Raw genomic sequence first — 22,492 nt, 5'->3', positions numbered from 1 at the left:
CATTGCTGACCTCATTTAATTTTATTCAAACTGGGGTTTGTTCTTAACCTCCTCAACCAGATGAGCTTGTCCAGAGTGCAGAAGACACGATGGTGAACAGCCTCTAAAGAACCATGCATCCACTAACAAATTTAAGATGCTGGTTAGGTCTACTGAATCTGAGGAGCTTAAGTTGGTTTTGGGTTCTTCCATGGCTTGGCCATACACCAAAGTGGGCCAGAAATTCCTTCCTGTGTTTCACTGTGACAACCAGGCATCATCTAGCAAGTGGAAAGCACTAGGAAAAGAAAGTCGAGTCTGGATGTAGTCTCACATTAGCATACATGTTCCACACCCAGACCTATCACGGGGAGCATCCTGCAGGGGACAGCTTGGTCCTCCCAACCCTCTCATGACTGGCTTGGGTCTTCCCCATTTCCTAGGAGTGATGAATCTAAAGTGATTAATCAATGAGTAATTCATCTAGGACCATGCTTGAAATACTTAGTTGACTTCTGCAAAAGTTGAACTTCCCTACCTAGCACTCAAATCCTTTCATAGGGTACCTCCAATTTTCCTGTCAGTTCTCATTCCCAACTATACCTCCACCCTCAAATGCACAGTTTCTTCCCAGAACTCACAGCTCAGAGCTTCTGTCCTTTCGTCTTTAGCCTGAAAGGCTAGTTTCTGCCTGAGTCTTCCATCAAGACTTGACTCTGACATCTTTAGCTCCATGAAGCCTCATCTGTCACACTTTGGTATTGCGATGTGTCCAGATGAACCAACCCCCTTTCTTTCCTACATCACTATCCTCGCCTTCCAAACCAGCAAAATGGGATATGGCCTATATAAAAATGTTAATTAGAAAAATACAAAAATAAAAAAAAATCCTCTTTTCATTCCACATCTCCATACCACCATGTCTTGTACTTCACAGTTCTCTTTCCATGATTCACAGTAGACTTTATTGAGAGTTATCGGGACTTAAACTGCCCACTTCTTGCCTACAATTCACTCTTCAGTTCTCTCCAATCTCACTTCTGTACTCACAGCTTCACCAGAATCAACCTTGTCAATGGTGATCACCACTGACCTCAAGATAGCTAAAACCGTAACATCAAAATCCTCATCTTGCTAGATTCCCTTGAAGCATATAAAGAAGTACCCCCGCCCTTTCTTCCTGAAGCACTCCCTCATGGACTCCATGGCACGTGCCATCTCATTTTCTTCTGGCTCTCAGCTCATTCCACATAGGCTCATTCACTGCTTTCTGCTTCCCTAAATCTCTGGCACGTGTCTGGGTCAGGTCTTGGGCCCCCTTTCTTATCTATCCGCATTGTGTCCTTCACTTCTAATTCTTCAACAAAAACGTTAGAACATCTATGTGCCAATGACTCAAATATTTCTTTAGAAATGACCTCTTCTCTGAGTCTTAACTGCCTACAATGACATCTCTAAGTATCTATTTAAGGACATCTGCATGGTTCAGATGGTTGAGCATCTGACTCTTGATTTCAGCCCAGGCTATGATCCCAGGGTTGTGGGATCAAGCCCCATGTCGGGCTGCATGCTGAGCAGGGAGCCTGCTTGGGATTCTGTTTCTCTCCCTCTGCCCCTCTCTCCCACTCACTCTCTCTTTCTCTAAAATAAACTTCAAAAAATCTATTTAAAGGCATCACGAAATCATAATGTCTAAAACAGAAGTAATGGTTTTTCCCCACATGCTTTTCTTGCCCATCCTAGTAAATGACAACATTGCCCAACAGTGGCCAGACCAAAACTGAGTCATCTCTCCCATTTTTTCAGCCCACCCTCCAACCCCACATAAAGTCCCTGAGCACATCCTGTACATTCTTTCATCTTGGGATACTCCAAAAAGCTCCACTTTTGTTCCATCGCTGCCACATCTCATTCCTCCATCCCCATTAGAGCATATATACCATCTTGCTTTATTTCCTTCATACTATTATTCACGATCTAAAAACAAATTTGATTTATTATTGTTTCTTCACCACCTGCCCCATGTGACATAGGTTTCATGGAAGCACACTTCAACATGCACATCTTTCTTTAGGACCAGGAAAACTGCCTCACTCTATTATGTAACTAACATTTGAGAAAAAATGAATGAGTGAATGAATGAGTGAATACGTACAGCTCTTGGACTGTGAGACATTTCTGAGCTGCATCCAGTGTTACTTCTATTTACATCTCTAATTCTTAGAACAATGCCATTCTAATAGCAGATGCTCGGTAAATGATGAGTCTTTTTGGAGTTTTAGAATCTCTGTTACTGATTGTATTGAAGGGACCTCAAACCTGACTTGAATCTGCTTCAGTAGATTATACTAAAGAAAGATTTTTATGAAAATATTAATTAGAATGAGATCATATTATAAATCCAAGCACACATTGGGAAGAAAAAAATCCAATTCCATCTAAAGCAGCCCATAATATTTTTTCCCCCATGAGACATTCTGCCTCACCATCTGTCCTAAATATTATTTTATTTTCTTTCTTAACTGAATTTGCAAAGAAATGGAACATCTGGATGGAAAAGGTGGTGCATACTGGGCTGAAATTTAATAAAGAGATGTGATGGTCTTATGAATTGGAACTTGAAGATACATTTACATCACCTTGAATTTGCTATAGTTATTTGAATGGCCTAAAGAGATCGTAAACAAAGATAGTGATCCTAATAAGTGAGAAGGCATTCAATAGAGCAGGATGCTCAAAGCCCTGAAAGATTTTCAGCTGGGTGGGTCTCTTTTGGGTTCCAATGCTATCTCATGATATGGGAGAGGAAGTAAAATTCAGTCCCACAATGAATTATGTAGTGGCCACAAAATAAGCAGGCATTCTAAGCACAGTCAGGAGGGAGAGTGATACCCCAGGACGCAAAGGCCTTTAAAAGTATGAGCAGGAAATAACAGAATGAAATTTGTTTTGGATAACATAAGCTAATAATAAATGGAGAAAAGCAATCTGAAGCATTCATATGCAGAGAATGGACAAAAGTGATACAAAAGGGTGATGACGGTAACAAAGTGCCAGTGGTTGTTATGTGATCTCGTCACCCCACACCAAAAATAAATAAGTGAAAAAGTAGGAAAGAAAGAAAGAAAGAGAGAAAGAAAGAAAGAAAGAAAGAAAGAAAGAAAGAAAGAAAGAGAAAGAAAGAAAGAAAGAAAGAAAGAAAGAAAGAAAGAAAGAAAGAAAGAAAGAAAGAAAGAAAGAAAAAGAAACAAACAAACAAGAATGGGACCCTTTCTCAAAATCATCAGCTTGATCAAGAGAATGTGAGTCTAGAAGAGATGCTCTCTCATTTCCCTCTCTGGGCTGTGATTTCGCTTCGACAGAGTAAGAGAGTTACATCAAGTAGCTTTATGATCCCCCTCAACTGAGTCATTCTGATCAAGTATTTAGTTCTTGATTTTCCCCCCTTTAATCATTAAACCAGGTTTGCAGTCTGAAGATGGGGAAATGTTAGCAAAATGAAAACAGAGAATGGTACAGTTGAAACCATTCTGAGAAACAGGACAGGACTACAGCAAACAGAACAGGAAATCAAAATTGGAAGCTCACCTCTGTCACTAACTTACTCTTCGGTACCAGTAACACAGAATCATCATTCTGGGTTTTGGTCTTTGTGTCAATAAGTATCTTTGTGTCAATTAGTATCTTTAATGTCCATTTATTTTTGAGCGAGCGAGCGAGAGAGAGAGAGAGAGAGAGAGAGGGTGAGAGAGACAGAGAGAGTAAAGGCGGGAGAGGGGCACAAAGAACCTGAAGCAGGCTCCAAGTTGACAACAGAGAGCAATGATGCGGGACTCAAACTCGTGAACTGCCAGACGATGACCTGAGCTGAAGTCAGATGCTTAACCGACTGAGCCACCCAGGCGTCCATTCCTACCCATTTTAGAAAGTGGTTGTAATGATCAGATATTATGACAAACACTCAGACACGTGATTGTTTTCACATTTTCTTAACACAGATACAATCTGGAGCTCATCTCCCAAATCATCAGGTGGCTTTCTCGACTCACTGTCTTAGCCTTAGCTTCATGTCACCTGCTCTGTGAGGCCTTTTCTAACCATGCTGCCTCCGCTCCAGTGTCTGCAGGCTATCCCACTATTCGATTTCACTTTCCACAGAGCATTCGTTGCTTCAAAAGTTTACTTGGAGAGCCTGGGTGGCTCGGTCAGGCCTCCGACTCTTGACTCCAGTTCAGGTCACGATCTCACAGTTGTGAGATCAAGCCCCATGTTGTGCTCTGTACTGACGGTGTGCAGCCTGCTTGGGATTCTCTCTCTCCTCTCTCTGCCCCCACCCTGCCTGTTTGTGAGCATTCTCTCTCCCCTGCCCTCAAAATAAATACATAAATACACAGGAAAAAAAAAAAAAGTTTACTTGGTTACTGCATTCTCTCTGGATAGAATGGCGGCTCTTTGGGAGCAGAAACATAGGCTGTTTTGCCCGAGACTACATTTCAAATTCCAGAGCACAGAAGACAATCAGTTAATACTGCTGAACGCATGACTGTGTAGTACCACAAGGATCTCTAGAAATTATCTAGTCCACGTGCCTCCTTTTGCAAATGTGGCAACTAAGAATCAGAAAGGTTAAGTGACTCACTGAATGCTGTACAGTTAATTGCTATAGGCGAAGGGTTTGGGTTGGCTAATTAAGGCTCATTATATAAATATTGGGAAGCTGTGATTTCAAAAAGAAACTGGTCTGTGAGAAATAGGTGTGTATAAAGAGAAAACAACGCATCCAAACAAAAGTCAGTATGGGCACACACGCGTATCCTTCAAGTCCGTAAAATAAACAGCTTACCAATCTTAGGGCATCCTCACGTTTCCAGAGAAGAGAGACTTCTGGGCAAGTGGATGCTATGTTAAATAACGGTAGCCAAGGAATTGAGGATGAATCAGGGCACCACATGAAAACCAAGCCAGTCACCCCAGTCTGGCACAGCTGATCGTGACTAAGGTGACCGCAGTATGCTGGGTTCTTGGTGGGGTTCCCATGTAAGAAATTGGAGTGTCAAAATGGATCCCTCCCACCAGAGCCCTGATTGGTTTGGCCCGCTTCGAAGACCATCCTCCTGCCATATGGTTCAGATAAGTCCAAAAGATGAGCCATTCAAGCCACAGAGGCCTCCACCTCCAAGTTGGTGAGATGCGCCACACTGCTCTAAAGGGCAGAAGCCAACTCAAGGGGCAGAAACGTACTCGGGTAAGTTTTCTTTACCTTCCATGATGGGTGGGCTCCTCTTCTGCCCTTGAAAGAGGATTTTATGTTAATTTGAATCTGTATGTTCTTTGATTCGTATTGGTGAACTGCATTTTGTTGTTACAGTAATGTATATATACGCCTCTCTCTTCTCCCAATAAGGATAAAAAGAGGGGAGGGAAGGAAGGAAGGCAGGAAGGAAGGGAAGGGAAGAAGGAAGGAGGGGCAGGGGAAATTAGTCCCAAATTTTCACCCGGAACATTTAAAAATATCCATCAAAACCTGTTTTGTTTTGTTTTTTTTTGTTTTTATCAGAAATGATAAGGGTCAGCATAATTACTCACGCACAGAAAACATTCTAAGGAGTAGTGGTCGCTCCGACATCAATTTCTACTAACTGGAGAAGGGGATTGCCCAAATAAGACATGTAATTGCAGACTGCATGACTGGCTGTAGGTTCCAGAACAGAGCTCAGAGAAGCTCCCTGTGGTTCCCAGATGACTGGGCAGACCAGTTTGGGGCCACTGAGGACCCTACATATTGTCAGAGAATGGGGCCCAAGGCAGGTACCATCACTGAGCAATATTCCTATGTATGAAGATGTTTAACTTCAAGAAGAGAAGTCTCAGGGGGGACACGGCATAAAATTCCTCTAACAAACTGCAGCTGGTCTGAAAGTGAAATTGGCTGCCTCAGAAGACACTGGTATTCAGTCAACATTTTCCGACGGAGGTTTGATGATCATTGACAAGGCATAATCTGGCCCCTGCCTGCTTCTGCAGCCTTCTCTTTCTTCTCTAGTGTACCCCAGTCTCAGCTCAGACAGGCTCAAAGTGGCTGCTTCCAAAATGGACCACATTCCCCCCAATTTCCAGCACCGCTTTGCCTCTGTCTAGTCTCCACTCATCTTTAGCCATTATGTGACCACTCACTCCTCTGCAAAATCTCTCTGGCACTCCACTCCAGGCGGGGGGTGGGGGTGGTGGGGGTCGCCTGCCCCTCTCTATGTCTTCCCAGGGCATCCTCTACCTCTCTAATTAAAATTTTAGCTACCAGGTAGTAAGCGTATTTGCCAAATGAATAATCAGATGGCTTGGTAAGTGCCAGGCACTATGTTAAATGTTTTCCAATATGTAATGTCATTTAATCCTAGAAGAGCCCTATGGGTTTGTCTGGTGTTGCTATTATCCCCATTTAACAGACAAGGAAATTCATGCATCAAGAGGGTAAGTCATTAGCTTCACATAAGGTTTCACAAGCTGTAGAAGCAAGAATCCAATCCTGACTAGTTGGATTCCACAATCCATGCCCCTCCGTCCGCCCATGCTGCCCAGTTCACGTCTTATGTGTGGAAGTGGACACTGAGAGGGATCTAAAGAGACAAGCGAATCTGATTCTGTCCGAGATGCCCTGCCATTCTGTGTTACTGGAGGCCCAGGGGTCTGACAGAGCTGTGGTCACGCCCCTGCACTATACTTCAGGAGCTGGGTGTCCATGAACAGCACACTTCACCTCTGCGTCCCGGTTTCCTCTTGGGCTAATCCGTGTAATAACGAGTATTTTCCCAGATGTTAGGAGGATGAACCTAGAAGCTGTATGGAAGGCACCTGGCGTGGCATCCAGCGTGAAAAAAAAAAAAAAAAAAAGATTCCGTGAAGGACCAGGAAGCCTCCCTTTCCCTAAGGGAAGCAATCCGTCTCTGCTATTCTGTGCCAGTTAAACTGCACGGGCTCAATCACTTACGTTTTGGTTAAACCTTTTTAATTTTTTTAAAGTGGAATCCGACTTTCGTTGGCAGGTGATTGAACACACAGGGCCCAGCCTCCGGGCCCACAGTCCATTAGGGAATTTACGAGGACAGATGGGGAGCCTTCAACTCAAGTACAGCCTTCAGAGGCCAAGCTTACAAAGCCATCAATTTCCTTAACAAAGAACACTGGCTTAAATGCCCCCTTAAAGCCGCTATTTACACAGCTATCCACTTCCTTTTGAATTCGCTGCCTGGGGGGTGGCCTACCTGCAGTCCTTTCCAGCTACTGGTGAATTAGGCTCCCTTCCGAAAAGGAAGCTGGCAGAGCTGGGGCCTGAGCTTTGAAAAGGAGCTCAGTTTGGGGTTATCTGACCGTCCTGTGGGGGGAACCTAAGTGCCCACCAAAGCCCCTGGACCTGCCCATCCCTTCTGCTAAGGTTCTAAAATGTTTGGACCTTGTCAAAGAGTTAAGGCCATGGCCAGCATGGAGACAGAGAAGGAGGGTTACCACTGAGCTCCTCTCTCCTTTATACTGAGGTAAAATGGGGCTCCAAAGAACATTCTGGTTAACATTTGTATAGTGCTTTGCAGCTCTGTGGCGTGTCAATACTGTAATGTGGTCCTTTTATAGATGAGGAAACTAAAGTAGCTCCCATTCCCCTTTTGTGGCAGAAGTGGGACTTGAACACTAGCCACTCAGCTCCAGAGCTTGGGCACAAAACCACCACAGGAAAGACATCCTGCCAGAGAGGCCCCCGAGAATGCAGAAAAAAAAGCCTGTGATTCACCCTGGGGTTTGCCTGCCTCTGAAGACCAACAACGCACTACCACACTTTGCTGCCTGAAAAATAAAACTGTTCTTAAGAAACACATCCTTCCTTCACTCATTTATTCTGTATTTACTGAGCCGCCAATTATTTGCCAGGTCTGGGACTGAATTCTGGGGAGTCCGATGAATGACGCAGGATCTCAAGCTCCCGGAGCTCAGTGTGTGGTAAGAGCTGCACAGCATTTTGTCCTGAGGTACAAGATGCTGTGGGAGCACAGGGGAGGGACTCCCAACACCAAGCACACAGCCCCCAGGGCTTCCCTTGGGAGGTAAGGGGCGGGGGCTGAATCTCTGAGAGGTCCTAGGACTGGGGGTGGGGATACATCCCAGGAAGAGGCCCTCTGTAAGCACATGGATGGAAGCTGGAAACAGCCTAGTAGGTAAAGCACAAAAGATGTTGGAACATGAAGCGTAAATGCCCGGTTCAGACCTTGAAAGCCACAAGAAGGGATTTAGATTCATCTCCAGGGTAATGGGGAGCCACCTGGTACTTCAGATGTAGAGTGGCAAAATGTTTGCCTTTTAGGAAGCTTGCTCTCACTACATGGGAGAGGGTGGGCAAGGGCAAGCCTAGAGGGGGATCCTGGGACCCGTTCGTGTTCTCTTGCAAAAGTCTGGGCAGGAACTGCAGGGGACTCAGGTAGAGCAAGGGACTCAGGCAGAGCAACAAACTCAGGGAGAGGGAGGAGGGACTAATTTGGGAAGGGGTTTGTTTTCAAAGTAAAATGGGTGGGATGGCGATTGTCTGGATGTGGGGAATGACTGAGAGGGAAGAGTGAAGGATGTTTCCTAAGCTTCTAGCTTAAATGTCTGGTTTGCCAGTGGCACCACCAGTGGAGATTGAGAAAAACAGGAGCTGCAGCCAGTCTGGGGAGGAAATGTGTCCGCTTGCTATCAGATGGGTTGAGTTTGAGTGCCTTTGGGGCATCCCATTAGAGCAACCAGGGATACAAGTCCATGCACAGGTCAAGAGAAAAGCCCAGACTGAAGATGGAGATTTGGGGGTCTTTGTTGTTGAATGATGAGCTTGGGGAGAGAGGGTAGCACCAGAAAAGCTCCTTCTGGGACTTTGGAGAGCTCTAATAGTTCAAGGGGTGGGCAGAAAGGCCTGTGTAGGGATGGCCAGAGGGGTTAGGAAAAACTGGAAAAGGGTATACTTCAGAGGTCCTGGAAGTTTCAAAATTTCAAGAAAGAGCCGGATAAATTAAGGGAGAAACACACTGAAATATGTCTGTGCAATCAAGATATTTAATAGAATCCCGCTCACGGCTTTTCTGAGTAAAGATTCTTAAGTTTCTGCTTGATCCCTTTCAGGGACAGGGCATTTGCTAGTTGTAAGAACTAGATTATTAATAGCAATAATAACCGATATTTACTGAACACTTTCTGAAGGACAGGAACCAACCATCCCAAGCGCAGCAGGTTTGGCCATCTCTAGTGCCTAGTATGGACCTCATATGTAAGGGGCGCTCAACAGATCGGTGATGAGTAAATTCATAAAGAAATGAAATAGCTACCCTGTGAAGTAAAGAACAGCACTCCCATTTCACAGATGGAAAAAGATATTTGGTGGACTTAGCCCAGAGCAGAGAAGTGGTCCCCTGTGCTTTTGGATCAGGTCAATTGGTGTCTCTTTGTTCCCCTCTCTCTCCCCGCTCCCCTCTCTTTCAGGTCAGGTCAATTGGCTTCTCTCTCTCTCTCTCTCTCTCTCTCTCTCTCTCTCTCTCTCCTCGTATCTGTGCGCCTCTCTCTCTCTCTCTCTCTCTCTCCCTCCCTCCCTCCCTCCTTCCCTCTTTTGGGCCAGGTCAATTGGCTTCTCTCTCTCTCTCTCTCCCCCCCACCCCCCGTGTGTGTGTGTGTGTGTGTGTGTGTGTGTGTGTGTGTGTCTTTGTCTCTCTCTCTCTCCATTCAGGAGTTTTCTTGGCAAAAGGCACAAAGACAAATGGGGAAGTAGAGGGGTTTAAGATGCTTGTGTGACCCTCTCGTGGGTAATGAGGCTGAACTCAAGTTATATGCGTAGTTCTGGACTCCTGAACTCATGGACCAGCTCCAGCCAGGACATGTACCAGCCCTGCCAAAGGCAGTTGAAAGTATAGTTCAAGCTTATGGATGATGTGGGCTGGGTTTCTGACTGGTGTTGAAAGCCAAAAATCACTCTGATTTCTCTTCAGATCACTTTGCCAAGAGAAGTACTTCGTGGGCCCTTGAAGAGCATCCCAGCGAGGGGAGACTGATCTTACAACACCGCGTCACGCTTCCGCCCAGAAACTGTTCCTTGATGCAGGATCACACTCAGACACCCACTCATCTTGTGACTTCCCCAAAGCTTTCTTTGGAACCAGTTTACTCACGGTACCCCCCACCCCCCACCAAAAGAAACCTCATTCTGGACCTTTGTAGCAGCAGAGCTCTACACCTGCTCTAACTGAGCCCAGGTGCCCAGGAAGTGGTGAGACTCACCACCCCCCCCACCCCAGTCCAGGGCTTTGCAATTCCTCCTGCGTTCACCTCCCACCACACATCCTTAATGACAAAGTCTTCTGAGGTCCTCCAATCAAGAATTTCTGCTGCCACTTGTCCCTCCTATCTGCAGCCTACCTAACATAGAGCTTTGCATGGAGCAGGCGCTTAATAGAGACAAAAACTAGGGTGAGGCTGGTCACATTTGCTCCCAGCTGTCTTTGCATGACCCTGTGGCTGTGCCTTGGAGGGAGAGAAGCCAACTTCAGCCCTGGTGAACAGGGCTGTAGACAAGGGGCGTGGAACATTTTATCTTTCTGTTTGGCAAATGGAATTGAAAACCCAATCCCTTAAAAATTATCATCATCTCAGATTTGCCTTATCTTCAGTTCTTCTTGGTACTTAATCAGTAGCAGCCAAGAGAAAGTCTCTTTTAGTTTCTCCCTCTGTTAAGTATTTAATGATCTGTAAACAAACACTTCAGACAGTGTTTCTTAAAGAGACCCTGGGATCCTTTTGTTAAGTGAAGACTCCTTTCCTCTGCATATTGTTTCCCCTTCTCATTATCTGTTTGCAGGCAGCCTGTTCAGCTCTTGAGAGGACACATTTTATTAGATAACCTTAATGATCAAGAGGTAGTGTAAATTAATCGTTCAGCCTGCGGGCTTAAGAGCCAGACTTCCAGGGCGGGAATCCCTTACTGGAAGCCTTGAGTAAATTACTTAACATCTCTGTGCTTTTTTCTTATCCAGACATCTTACCATCATATTAAAACTACCACATAGGGTCAATGCAATTAATCAAAGGAGTTAATAGAGAAAAAGCATTCAATTAATGAAATTAATCAAATTAATCATGAGCTATTTCTACTGTAATGTCTATTGTCTGGGATGATGAAATAGAAGAAGACTGGAATTATACAAACATATCTTACCACTCCTACTTGTTCTGAAAGTCTGGTGTATGGGAGGAGGCCACCAGCTCTCCTCCTTGTGGAGCTGGGTGGATGTTGGTTCAAATCCCAGCTTTGCTGTTTAATAACCACCTGCTTTGGACAGGTCACTTCATCTCCCTGAGCCTCAATTTCTCCTTGTGTAAAAGGGGAGTAATGGTCCCTGCCTTCCTGCAGCCTCGTGGAAATCAAGACGGGAGGCCACGTGCCCTGTGCTAGTGTGGGATGCAGTACTCCCGAAGGTTTGTTTCCCCTCGTGGTGGTTTTCCAGCTCAATAAATACTCATTGAATGAGGGCCACTTTCTCAAAAGTCACTTAAACAGTTGGGGGCTCTGTTGTGTCATCTGGAAAGTGGTGATAATAATGCCTGGTTGCCAGGAGCTGCCATGGGTTTGAAATGAGACCACGTAGTAGGTTCTCCATAAATATCAATACACTACTCCCTTGCGCAGCCCCGGGAGGATCCATGACTCTGTCCGCCTTTAGGCGGTGAGCACTTTGGGCTCCACTGGCCACTCTTTTCTGCCACAGAGTCAGTTAGTGACCGGCTCCAGCTGAGTGCTGGGGACACAGGGCTGGACAGGATAACTTCTTCCATGAAGGGCAAGGGAGCCCAATGTGTATTGGGAAAATGTTGAGGGGAGTCAAGACAATTACAGCTACACTTCTACAGGCCCAAGAGCAAGATGGATAAGGCCATACCTTCATCTCTTCATCTCTCACGCTCCTTGATCTCCCTAAATGGCTGTTTTCTTACCCACCTGTATAGTCACCCATCTATGCCAGTGGTTGGTTGGCAACTTTTTTTGTACAGGGCCAGACAGGAAATAGTGTGGCTCCGTGGGCCCTACAAGGTCTCTGCTGGAGCTACTCAACTCTGTCTTTGTACTGGCAAACACCTACATCAAGTAACATAAATGGGTTTCAATGAAACTGCACGTACCCATAAACGGGCAGCAGATGGGAGTCTGGCCAAGGGCAGAGGTTGGCTGACCCCTGACCAGTCCAAACATGCATAGACACGCAAGCCTCTGGTGCCTCGTGCAGGGCTTGGCACAGAACATCACACCAGGGGCAGCAGCCCCACTGAGGTCTACAGGGACCTCAATGATCGGAGCTCGCAAGGTATCAGCCTCATCCCCTCCTTCACTGCCTTCTGGCTGTGCTGCCTTTCTGTGGCACCCTCTCAAGTTGTCTCCTGCCTTGAGGATTTGATAGTCTGAGCTTCCTACACTCCTTACCCCGTCACCCTGCTCCACATCTCCTTAATTTGTCCACTTCTTTGACCTTCCGGTCCGAGCTTAAATGTAGGTGTCCTCAAGGAAGCCGTCCCTGACTCCTCAGTGCAAAGGAGGCCCTCCACTTACACACCTCTAAGTACATCCACCGACTGGCATTTTCAACAATCACATTCAGATACTTCTTTGGGTCGTTTCCCTGGCCTGCCTTGCCACTGCTTCCTTGTCTTCCTGCAGCTAGCACCGGGCTGGGCACACAGCAGGCGTCAAGAAACGTGCGAATGAATGACACAAAGTGACCCAGCAGCCAGCTGGCCCCATCTTCTGCCTGGTTCTGACTGCCTATGTTAGCTGTTTTATTCTGCAGGCTGCAACACCGGGCTTTTCACACAATCCCGGCTGCCCATCCATCATTTTATTTTAGGCACATTATTTCTCTGTCCAAAAAGAAAAGGAGGATACAATTAGGTCTATATCCCTCACTTGCTTAATATTTCAATTTCCCCCAGGGCACTCCCTTCAAGTGGAGATCACAGCTCATGAATATTAAATGTCTCTTCCAACACAACATGGTCCCCAAGAAAGAGCAGGGAGCCAGCAGCTAGGAAAATTCCCCGACACCTGGCCCCCCAGGCCTCTCTGTCTCCCCAGCTACCTCAGTCACAACCGCACTGATGCGCAGCAAGGCGCATGTACGTGCAGGCTGGTCTCTGGTCACTTTAAATGCCATAAAGAAGCCCTTGTTCTTGGCTACCCAGATTCACCTGCCTTGGAGTCAGGCTGCCTTTCAAAGGCACACATCAAAGTGTGGTCTTGATTCCTCAAATTCAGGCAAGCTCCAAGTCCTTCTGAGCCTGACCCCTCCCTGCGAGCCAGGAAGCCGACCTGGGCTGAGGGCTAGAATTCCTCCCTTCTGGCCTCACAGCCTCCTGTTTCTTTTCATTCCAGCCTGGCCTCTCTGTGGGGTAGGCCTCCCGGGTTTCCGAAGGAGGTGGCAAGCTGAGGTCTGAGGCTGGATGGCAAGCTTGATCCTAACCGGTGCTGACTCGACTCGGGGTGTTTGAATGCATCCATCAGACCTCCCGGTTGAGGACTTCAGATCTTTGGTCCTGCCCCTCTCGGCAGCCTTCCGCCCCATCGCCTCCCTTTCCTGCTCCTTTGTCCCCTCAGTGACCCCCTTTGACCCTGTGGGTTAAAGGAATTCCTTTCTCCTCCCCAAGCCCTCATTTCTTTTAAAATGCACAGTTTAAAAACAATAATGATCTGGGATTTAAATTCTGGAAGTCAGAGTTGAAAGGGCCCTGGGAGCTCATCTAGCTCACCCCATCACCTGATAGCTGGGGAAGCTGAGATCAAGGGGGTTCGATCACTTTGTACAAGGGACCTCCGCATTTTTCCGGCAGATCAGGCTCAGGACCACTTTTGCCCGGGATGGACTGGAGGCCTTTGTATCCGTCACAACTGACATGGGAGTGAGGAAGGGGAAGTGGCATTCACTGACATCGTGGAACATCCGCTAACTGCCATGCATTGTGCTAAACACCCTACAGACATTATGCCCATCTTCCTCTAAACAGAACTGTGGGGTTATAATTATGCCCGTTTTCCAGAGAGGACACGGAGACTCTGAGAGAGGATGGGAGGAGCCCAGGATGACCCAGGTAGTAATTACAACAGAGAGACGTTTGAACTCAGGCACCTCTTGTCACTACCAGATTGCCATGACAACAGGATTAAGTGTCAAAAGTCCTCCTAAGCTAAAAAACAATGTGGCTACTGTCAATGGAGGGTGAGCTGTTAAAAATGAAAATACAGCCCGAAACACAGGAGGGCCCTATGTTGGGGGCATGGGTTTATGCAGTGGAATGTTTATAGGGTGATAATAACTGAAAGTTGTAGCTTTCATGACTCATGAGAAAAGAACAGAAGGACCTATGCGTTCACTTTCATTCCTGCTGTGAGCCAAGGGCACCAAAACAGAAAGAGTGGAAAAGAGAAGCTGTGTGCTGGTTTGGGGGAGTTCATCTGGATACTGGACATGGTCTTTAGAGGCAGGCAGATGGGGTCTTGAAGTCACTTTTTCTGATCTCCCTGGCTGTATGACTTAGGACAAGCCACTGAAACTCTCAGCACCTCAGTCTCCTCATCAGCAGAATGGGCAATATTAGTCTGTGCAGAAGACTTGCTGGGGAAATATGAAGTCATTTGAAAAACACATTCTTAACACAGAAGCTGGTACAGCTGGGTGCCTACTAAATGAAGCGACTTCACGGTTCAGTGTGTAGATGCTGCCCAGGGACTGTGAACCACACTTCTGCTATTTCTAGCTGTGGGATTTTGGACAAGTTACTTAACCTCTCTGAATCTCAGATGATGTCCTCTAGGAAAGTGGGCTAATAACATTTATCTTACAGGATTCCTGGGTGGATTGATACAACTTCTGAATTTTTGGTATTAATAACAGTAATAATACAGTAGCAGCAAATGCACATGTAACACTCACCAGGTGTCACTGCTTTAAAACACACTTTACATGTATAACTTTGTGTCACCCTTGCAATAACTGTTAACAGGTAGGATCTACTACTAACCCATTTTACTGCTGAGAAAACTGAGGCCTGGGTTACAAGTGCCTGGGCCAGGCTTGTCACCCATAATCAATGTTGGGTTTGTTTTGTGTTGTTTTGTGTTTTAATTTGAGAGAGAGAGAAGGCCCCTGGGTGGCTCAGTCAGTTAAGCGTCCTACTTCAGCTCAGGTCATGATCTCACAGCTCGTGAGTTCAAGGCCCACATCGGGCTCTGTGCTGACAGCTCAGAGCCTGGAGCCTGCTTCGGATTCTGTGTCTGTCTCTCTCTGCTTCTCCTCTCTCTCTCTCTCTCTCTCTCTCTCTCTCTCAAACATAAATAAATATTAAAGAATTTTGAGAGAGAGAGAGCGAGCAAGCAGGGAAGAGGAGCAGAGGAAGAGAGAAAGGATCTTCAGCAGGCTCCGAGCTCATCACAGAGCCTGACGCAGGGCTCAGTCAATCCCACGACCCTGGGATCATGACCTGAGCTGAAATCAAGAGTCGGGCGCTCAACCAACTGAGTCACCCAGGCGCCCCCAGCATCTCTGTTCTTACCTATCACTGTGTCGTGTGTCATTATGCCAGCCCAAGCATGCCACCCAGCCTAGCTGACGGTCACCACCTTCCCCACCAGCACTGCAACTACTGCTAATATTTCTCTTCTCTTCTTGTGATGGCCTGTCTTCAAGTCCAGGGACAGGATGCTTTATTTCAGGAAGGTATTTCGGTGAAAGCTACTATGTTTCCCACAGAGGGAAGTCTGAAGTCTACACGCATCCAGGAGAAGGTTTATTTTGTTTTTCTGATTTTCATTTTTTTGTAAGGTGAGAGGTAGATCGTCTTATGATTTCACTTTGTTAGAAAGAAAAATAATAATAAATGCAACTCCCAGCAGAGCCCATTCTCCCTCCCCCGTCCATTCCTACTCCCCCCCCCTCCCCAACCAGATGCTGTTTTTCTTTTTAGTCACTGTTGTTCTAAAGTCTCATCAGAACATCCACCAAGAAGACATGGCGATTCATCTTCTTGTTTTCCTTTCTCGCCTTGGCTCAGAGCAGGCCAGGGCAGCCTGACAGAGGGGCCACAAGGCTCTGTGACCCCCGCCCCTCCCAGGGACTGGTGGGTAGGAGGATTGATCTCCCCTCCTCCCCCTCAGCTGCCTCACAGATAATTGAGTTACTGGCCCTGGGACAGGGCTGGAGATGCTATGTCAGGGACCAGAGACAACGTCATGCTAATGGCAGGGAATGGTGGGGAGAGAGGAATTATGAAGAATTGAGAAAAAGAGATACACAGGGCATGTGTGTATGTCAGGGAATGACAACATGGGGGGCCATTTGCTTTGTTTTCCTAACTGTATATCGGCCTCAAGCAGGATTTGAAGCCTTGGAGGCTTTATTTTGTTATTACTATTTATTAACGTTTACTTATTTTTGAGAGACAGAGACAGAGACAGAAAGAGAGAGAGAGAGCATGAGTGCAGGAGGGACAGAGAGAGAGAGGGAGACACAGAATCCAAAGCAGACTCCAGGCTCCGAGCTGTCAGCACAGAGCCGGACGCAGGGCTTGAACCCTCGAACCATGAGATCATGACCTGAGCTGAAGTCTGATGCTCAACCGACTGAGCAACCCAGGCGCCCTGCCTCAGAGGCTTTAAATAGATGCCTGACACATTGAGGATGCCTCAGTGCCAAGCAGGGAAAGAAGCCCAATAGCCCGCAGCTTGATCCCTCTCGTGTCACAGAGGGGGAAACTGAGGCTCTGGGATCCTGAGCTGCGGCCCAGGCCCTTACATCTAAGCTGATCCGTGAGCCCGGCCATCCTGAAGGATGCAGGGTGGTAAATCAAAAGGTAAATCAAAATGGAGCAGGAGGAACCCTCCCACAATGGCATCTCCTGTAAGGGAGTGTACCTCATCTCAGAAGGTAGCTCACTTCCACCACTGGCTTTGAGACGGGTCGCTAAGGGGAGCCCCTCTTGGGGATGCTTCACAGTTTGTCTAATTTGACCATCACCTTCCCCCCCTTCAGCTTTTATCAGCAGCCTGCCTGTAGTTTACGACTCAGTGCTTTAGGAACAGTGTTCCCGGAGCTGCTGAACAATGCCTCCAGCCGGTGCCTGTTTGGGGGTGGGGAGTTATCATTTTACCGATACCACATTTTTTAACTGAAGCCTCAGGCCTGGTGTATGTTATGTTTTTAAAAAGGGGGGGAGGGGAGGACAAGATAATTTCCACATTGCTGGGGATGTAGCCTGCATTGCCTAAGAGGTCTTGTGGGTGGTGTTCCTTTTAACAAGCAGCGTATTATGTGCCTGGGGATGAGGGCACTGGGGCGGGAAAGGGAAGTCTCAGGGTGTTGCATAATAACACATTGGTACCTTGGGAATACTTCCGGATGTGTGGGCTTCTGAAAAGTGAATGGGAAATGCCACCATAAATCTGTCACCCACCCTCACACTGGTGTTACCAAACCCAGGGAAATCACTGGCCCTGTTAAATGGTTGGTGACAAAAATAAAAATAAAAATAATAATAATAATAATAATAACAACAATAATAATAAAGAAGAAAGTAAGGAAGAAGGACAGGAGGGAGGGAAGAAAGAAAGGAAGGGAGAAGGAAGTCATTCATTCAGATGGGGTGGGCAGTGTGGTAGAGAAGAAAACGTGGAGGCTGCCTACTCAATCTGACATGGGGTCACACCTCTATGAGCCCTGGTACCTTGAGCAGGTTAAGAGATCATAATAGCTCTTAGATCTCTCATCTGGATGTAAGAGTTCTCCCATTGGTTCACACTAAAGAAAGGTGCATGACCCAGGGCATACCACCTAGTGGTGGTTGTTGATAGTCCTCCCCTCCCCCCCAAGCACACACTGAGATAAGTCACAGTAACATGCATCCAACACATCCAACTTGCTAGGAACGGGGTTAAACTTCACAGTATCTTATGACAACAATTTGCAGTCAGGATTCTAAGTGACAATCAACAGAAACCAACGTTGGCTAACTTAAGCAAAACAGGCAAACAAAATCTATTCAGAGAATATTGGATAGTTCTAGAACACTCTCTGGGAGGGCTGGAGAGCCAGGCTTGCATGCTCTGAAGCCCAATTCTAAGCTCAAGATTAGGTCCCAGGACTGGTCTTGTGAAAACATCAGAACAGAGTCACTGTGGTGCTAATGCTACGTGCTGTCACTGGTACTTTGGAAACATACGAGGTATAGCCATCCTTATCAAAATGGCTTCTGTGATGTCCCCATGTCTTACTACCACTAGCTTCTGATTCAATGTCTTACATTGGTGTGTCTGACCAAGGGAAAGTGTAGGGCTTGTGCCCACCCTCAAGCTACAAAGGGGACTGGGGGAAAGAGACTTTGGGATTTTCAACTTTTATAGAGGGCCCTGGCTCTGCCTCATTATTATTATATCAAGGAGAGTTATTTCCTAAATCTAAGGAGATCCAGATAACAAGTATCCCAAATTATTGATAAACATCTTCCACAGTGGAGTCCCATGACTTTTACCATTTTCTAGATGAGAACACTGACGTTTAGCTAAGGTCCCATGTCTAAGCCATGGTATGAGAGCCCAAGTGAGTCTCACTCTGGCCTGTTCGCTTGGCCACTGCCTTGACCAATATAATGATGAAACCAGTCCACCTCAGCAAAGCCTCCCACACTGCACTGCCATTTCTCTGACTCACATAAGTTGGATCTGGTGAGAGCCAAAGATTCACTCTCTATTCTTCGGCTATTCTTAAGGGAAGATGTTTTTCTAGACTCAAAGGCATGGAGCTTCTCCTTGGAATGAAGTTCTTGGGAGTTGGGATCTCTGGATACACTCCCTAATTCCTGGAATGTCCTGTGTCTCATTGAGTCTCTATGATGGAATTCTAATGGGTGAGGGTGAGGGTGTAGGTGAGGTCTCTCCTCTAACACAAACCATACTGAATATACCAGGTAACTAAGAGTCACTATCCACACCACTGACAATTTTGTATTCCAGTTCGTTAATTCACTATAGGAACTATTCTACAGCAGTGTGTTCCTCATTTACCCTGAAAACCCTACAAGACCAAGAGCTACTTTTTTTTTTTTTTTTTCCAGGTAGCTCACCATAGTCTGGGATCAGACTCTCTGGGGTTGAGTCCTGATTCTACCATTGAACTGCATATCTTTAGTTCACCTCTGCATGCTTGGGCTTTCTCTTTCGTAAAAGCAAAACCAAAAGGATTGTTATGAAAATAAGGGTTTGAAATGTGCTTGGTATATAATAGATGTTCATTAAAGATCATCATCACCAGCACAAGACTCAGAACCTAGCAGACACCAACAGCACATCAACCTTTATCTATGAGGGTCCAAGTCTCACCTTCTTGGTACCTCCCTCACCCTCATCTCTTTCCTCTTAAACATCCCAGTTAACATAGTGTGAAAATCAGTGATCTAGTCCAAAACAGTCATTCTGGCTAATGTATAGGTGGGAAAGTTGGGCCCGAGGGGGTTAGGCACCCAAAGACTGGACTCACTGTCCAGTGCTATTTCTAAGAGTCTCCCAGGCCCCACCCGTCGACTTAAAATTCAGTTCTTTTTCTTAGATATGGCAAACCATGGCCTGGTTTTCACCTCCTCTCTGCACCAGGCTCCAATAACCAAGAGTATCAAAGACCTCAAATCCATGAGCCAGGGGTCAGCAAAGGTCTGTAAAAGGCCAGACGAGTAAATATTGTAGGCTCTTTGGGCCATAGGATATCTGCTGCAACTGCTCAATAATTTGTAGCCAGAAAGTAGCCATAGACAATACGTAAAGTAATGAGCATGCCGTGTTCCAGTAAGACTTTACTTACAAACATAGGCAGTGGGCCAGTTTTGGCCCATGGACTGTAGCTCGCAGACCCCTTCCATGGACGATGCACTTCTACCTGAAGGAGGCTTTCCTGTTTTTGTTTATTGCCACACAGTGCTGAAACAACCTACAACGTGGGTGTCAGGGCCACCCAAGCATCTCTTTTAGGATACCATATCTAACCCTCACACCACATCCTGCCTTCCTTCCAGAAGCATTTAAGTTACATGCCACCTTTGTGCGAGTAACATAGGAAGATATTTCCCAGCATGACTGGAGAGTGATGCTGGGTGCTGCAAAGATAGCGACAAAGGCAAATAGCTCATAGGGATGGGAAATAGTCACACACCTTGGAAATCACACAAGTCATGGGCAGGTAAGGCCCTTAGAGACCACCTACCTCAATCCTTTCAAGTTTACAGGAGAGAAACTGAGGCCCAGACTAGAGAAGCAACTTGGCCAGTGTTAGGCAGCAAATTCTCAGCACAGTGAGAACTTTGGGTTTTCTTAATTTTCAGCCCAGGCTCCTTCCACCATACCACTATGCTGACATCACGTTTTTACCATGGACCATACCCAGATCGACAGAAAACAACCTTCTGTCATTTAGAAACCCAAGGTCCTGCCTGGAAATTCTCCTCCCGTTTTTCCTTCCTCCATGTCTTCCTTGGCTTCCATCCACGGCAAGCTGTGGGACACCTCTTACTGTGTTGCTGAGCCCCTACCTGATGCCAGGGAGACAGCAGGTGCTCAATCAATGTGCGTTGAGAACGGAATAAGGGTGAACGATATATGGTGAAGAGCTCACAGTGCTCGCTCACAATCTCTAGGGAGAAGTCAGGTCTAAATGCGTCCCTGTAATGCACTGCAAATGTGAGGACCCGATGACATTTCCTTCCCTTTAGTCTTCCTAGAAAATTGCCTTTCAGTGAGAAATCTTCCCACCAATGTTTTCATCCCCTCAGTAGCTGCCCCTTCCCGCTTCAGATAGAGCACCTCTGTCTTTTGTACTTGCAAATGAATTGTGATTAGTTTTCACCTCCAGCCCAGGGGATTAGCCGGGGGACCTTTGATCTTCAGGTATCGATTTGCATCTTAAAGGAAGTATGATCTCATCTGAGCCAGCTCAAAATTCCATCCCTGCCCCCCAACCCCTGACTGTTTACCAGCCCCGGGCTGGCCGGGGCCTCCCAAGTGGGGCTGTAACAACAAGAACAGCCAGACTCCTAGAGAAGCCAGAGGAAAACAAATTTCCCATCTGACTCAGTGAAGGTGGGAAAAGGACGTTTGCTTTCTAAACACAGGCTGGTCTGCTATTCCTCGAGGTTCTGAGTGTGCAGAGGGGACCGCAGTGGTTCCTGGATCTTGGCTGGGGGTTGTGCAGCAAACTAAGCTGAGCATGTGCTTAAGAATCAGGCAGAATCAGGTTCAAGCCCTGGCTCTGTCTGTTCTGTCTTCTATCACTTCTAACTCGTGTGATGCTGGACAAGTTTTATCATTTCTCTGGCTTTTGATTTTTCTCATCTCTAACATGAGAATAAAAAGCCTTAATAAAAATCTATACTCATAACCATCCTGGAGAGCTGGCAAGAAGAAGGGCTATGAGGTGAAGCTAGACTGAAAAAGAGTTACCAGCCAGCAGCCATTGCTGTCATCCAATAGGAACATGAGCTCCGTGAGGGCAGGTGCAAGTGCCCATTTTTGTTTGCTTCCCATTGCTGTATTCCCCAGTGTCTAAAACAAGGTCTGGCCCACAGGAGGCATTCAGCAAATATTTGTAATACAAAGGAGTAAATCACCATTAGTCATAAGTACTGCTGTTATTGAAGTGGCTATTCTGCACGGTCCCCTTCTCCAGCTAAGCCCAAAGAAATGACGAAGACTTACCAATGCAATTGAAGGAGTCCTCCTTTCGGCAGAAAAGGGAGCAGCCATCCCCATTGAGCTTATTCATATCATCACATTCTTCACCTTGGCTTCTGCAGACCAGGTACAGAAGAGAAATCTGTCAGAGCCGCTTCAGGACCACAGCTGGGCCTGGAAGAGCCCCTCCCAGGCCATGAACATCCCAAGAGGCCTCAGGCCAAATCCCTTGCCCTGTCTGAGTCTCCATTTCTCCATCTTCAAAATGAGACGTGTAAAGATATAAATTTGTAAGATCCTACTACATTGGCCTAACTTTGGACTTCCCATGACAAAGCAGAGTTGCTGCCTCAAACTCATTCTCTGAGATCTTGTTATTTAAGTCAGATGGGAGAAAGAAATGGATGAATGGATGAATGAATAAATGAACAGAACTTGCTCCTCTGTGTCTGGAAGATCTTGCTGCCATTTTGAAATGGTGGATTTGAAGGAAATTTCTGAGCTTCTGAAATATCAGCGCTATTCTTCACTATGACTTAACTTACCCACCCCCCCCCCCAACTCTCCCCCAATAAACTTAAAAATAAAGATTTTTTTTTTCCCAGTCACATGCTTGAGTCTGGTCTTCCTTTCACCAGGAAGTATTGCTCTCTCCATTGGGTATGTCGTTTCATGGCATCAGGAACTCCAAGGGCCTTGAAACTATACTACTGGGAAACAGAAGTGCCTCCTCTTGGTTTTTTTTTTTTTTTTTTTTTTTTTTTT

At 46.3% G+C, this 22,492-nt stretch overlaps 1 protein-coding gene across 1 annotated transcript in view; it reads right to left on the bottom strand.

Annotated features, from left to right (window-relative positions):
• PAPPA (pappalysin 1) overlaps positions 1-22,492 on the bottom strand; it is a gene marked incomplete at its 5' end in the record, with an annotated part of 243,324 nt that overhangs the window by 107,625 nt on the left and 113,207 nt on the right. Inside the window, one exon of the mRNA XM_040481178.1 lies at positions 21,752-21,843. Coding sequence (XP_040337112.1) covers positions 21,752-21,843 — 92 coding nt within the window. The remainder of the gene's footprint in view (positions 1-21,751; positions 21,844-22,492) is intronic.

This window comes from Herpailurus yagouaroundi, unplaced genomic scaffold, assembly GCF_014898765.1.
Source record: "Herpailurus yagouaroundi ecotype Mexico unplaced genomic scaffold, PumYag 160, whole genome shotgun sequence".
Taxonomy (NCBI): domain Eukaryota; kingdom Metazoa; phylum Chordata; class Mammalia; order Carnivora; family Felidae; genus Herpailurus; species Herpailurus yagouaroundi.
This window is presented reverse-complemented; position numbering and strand designations above follow the sequence as displayed.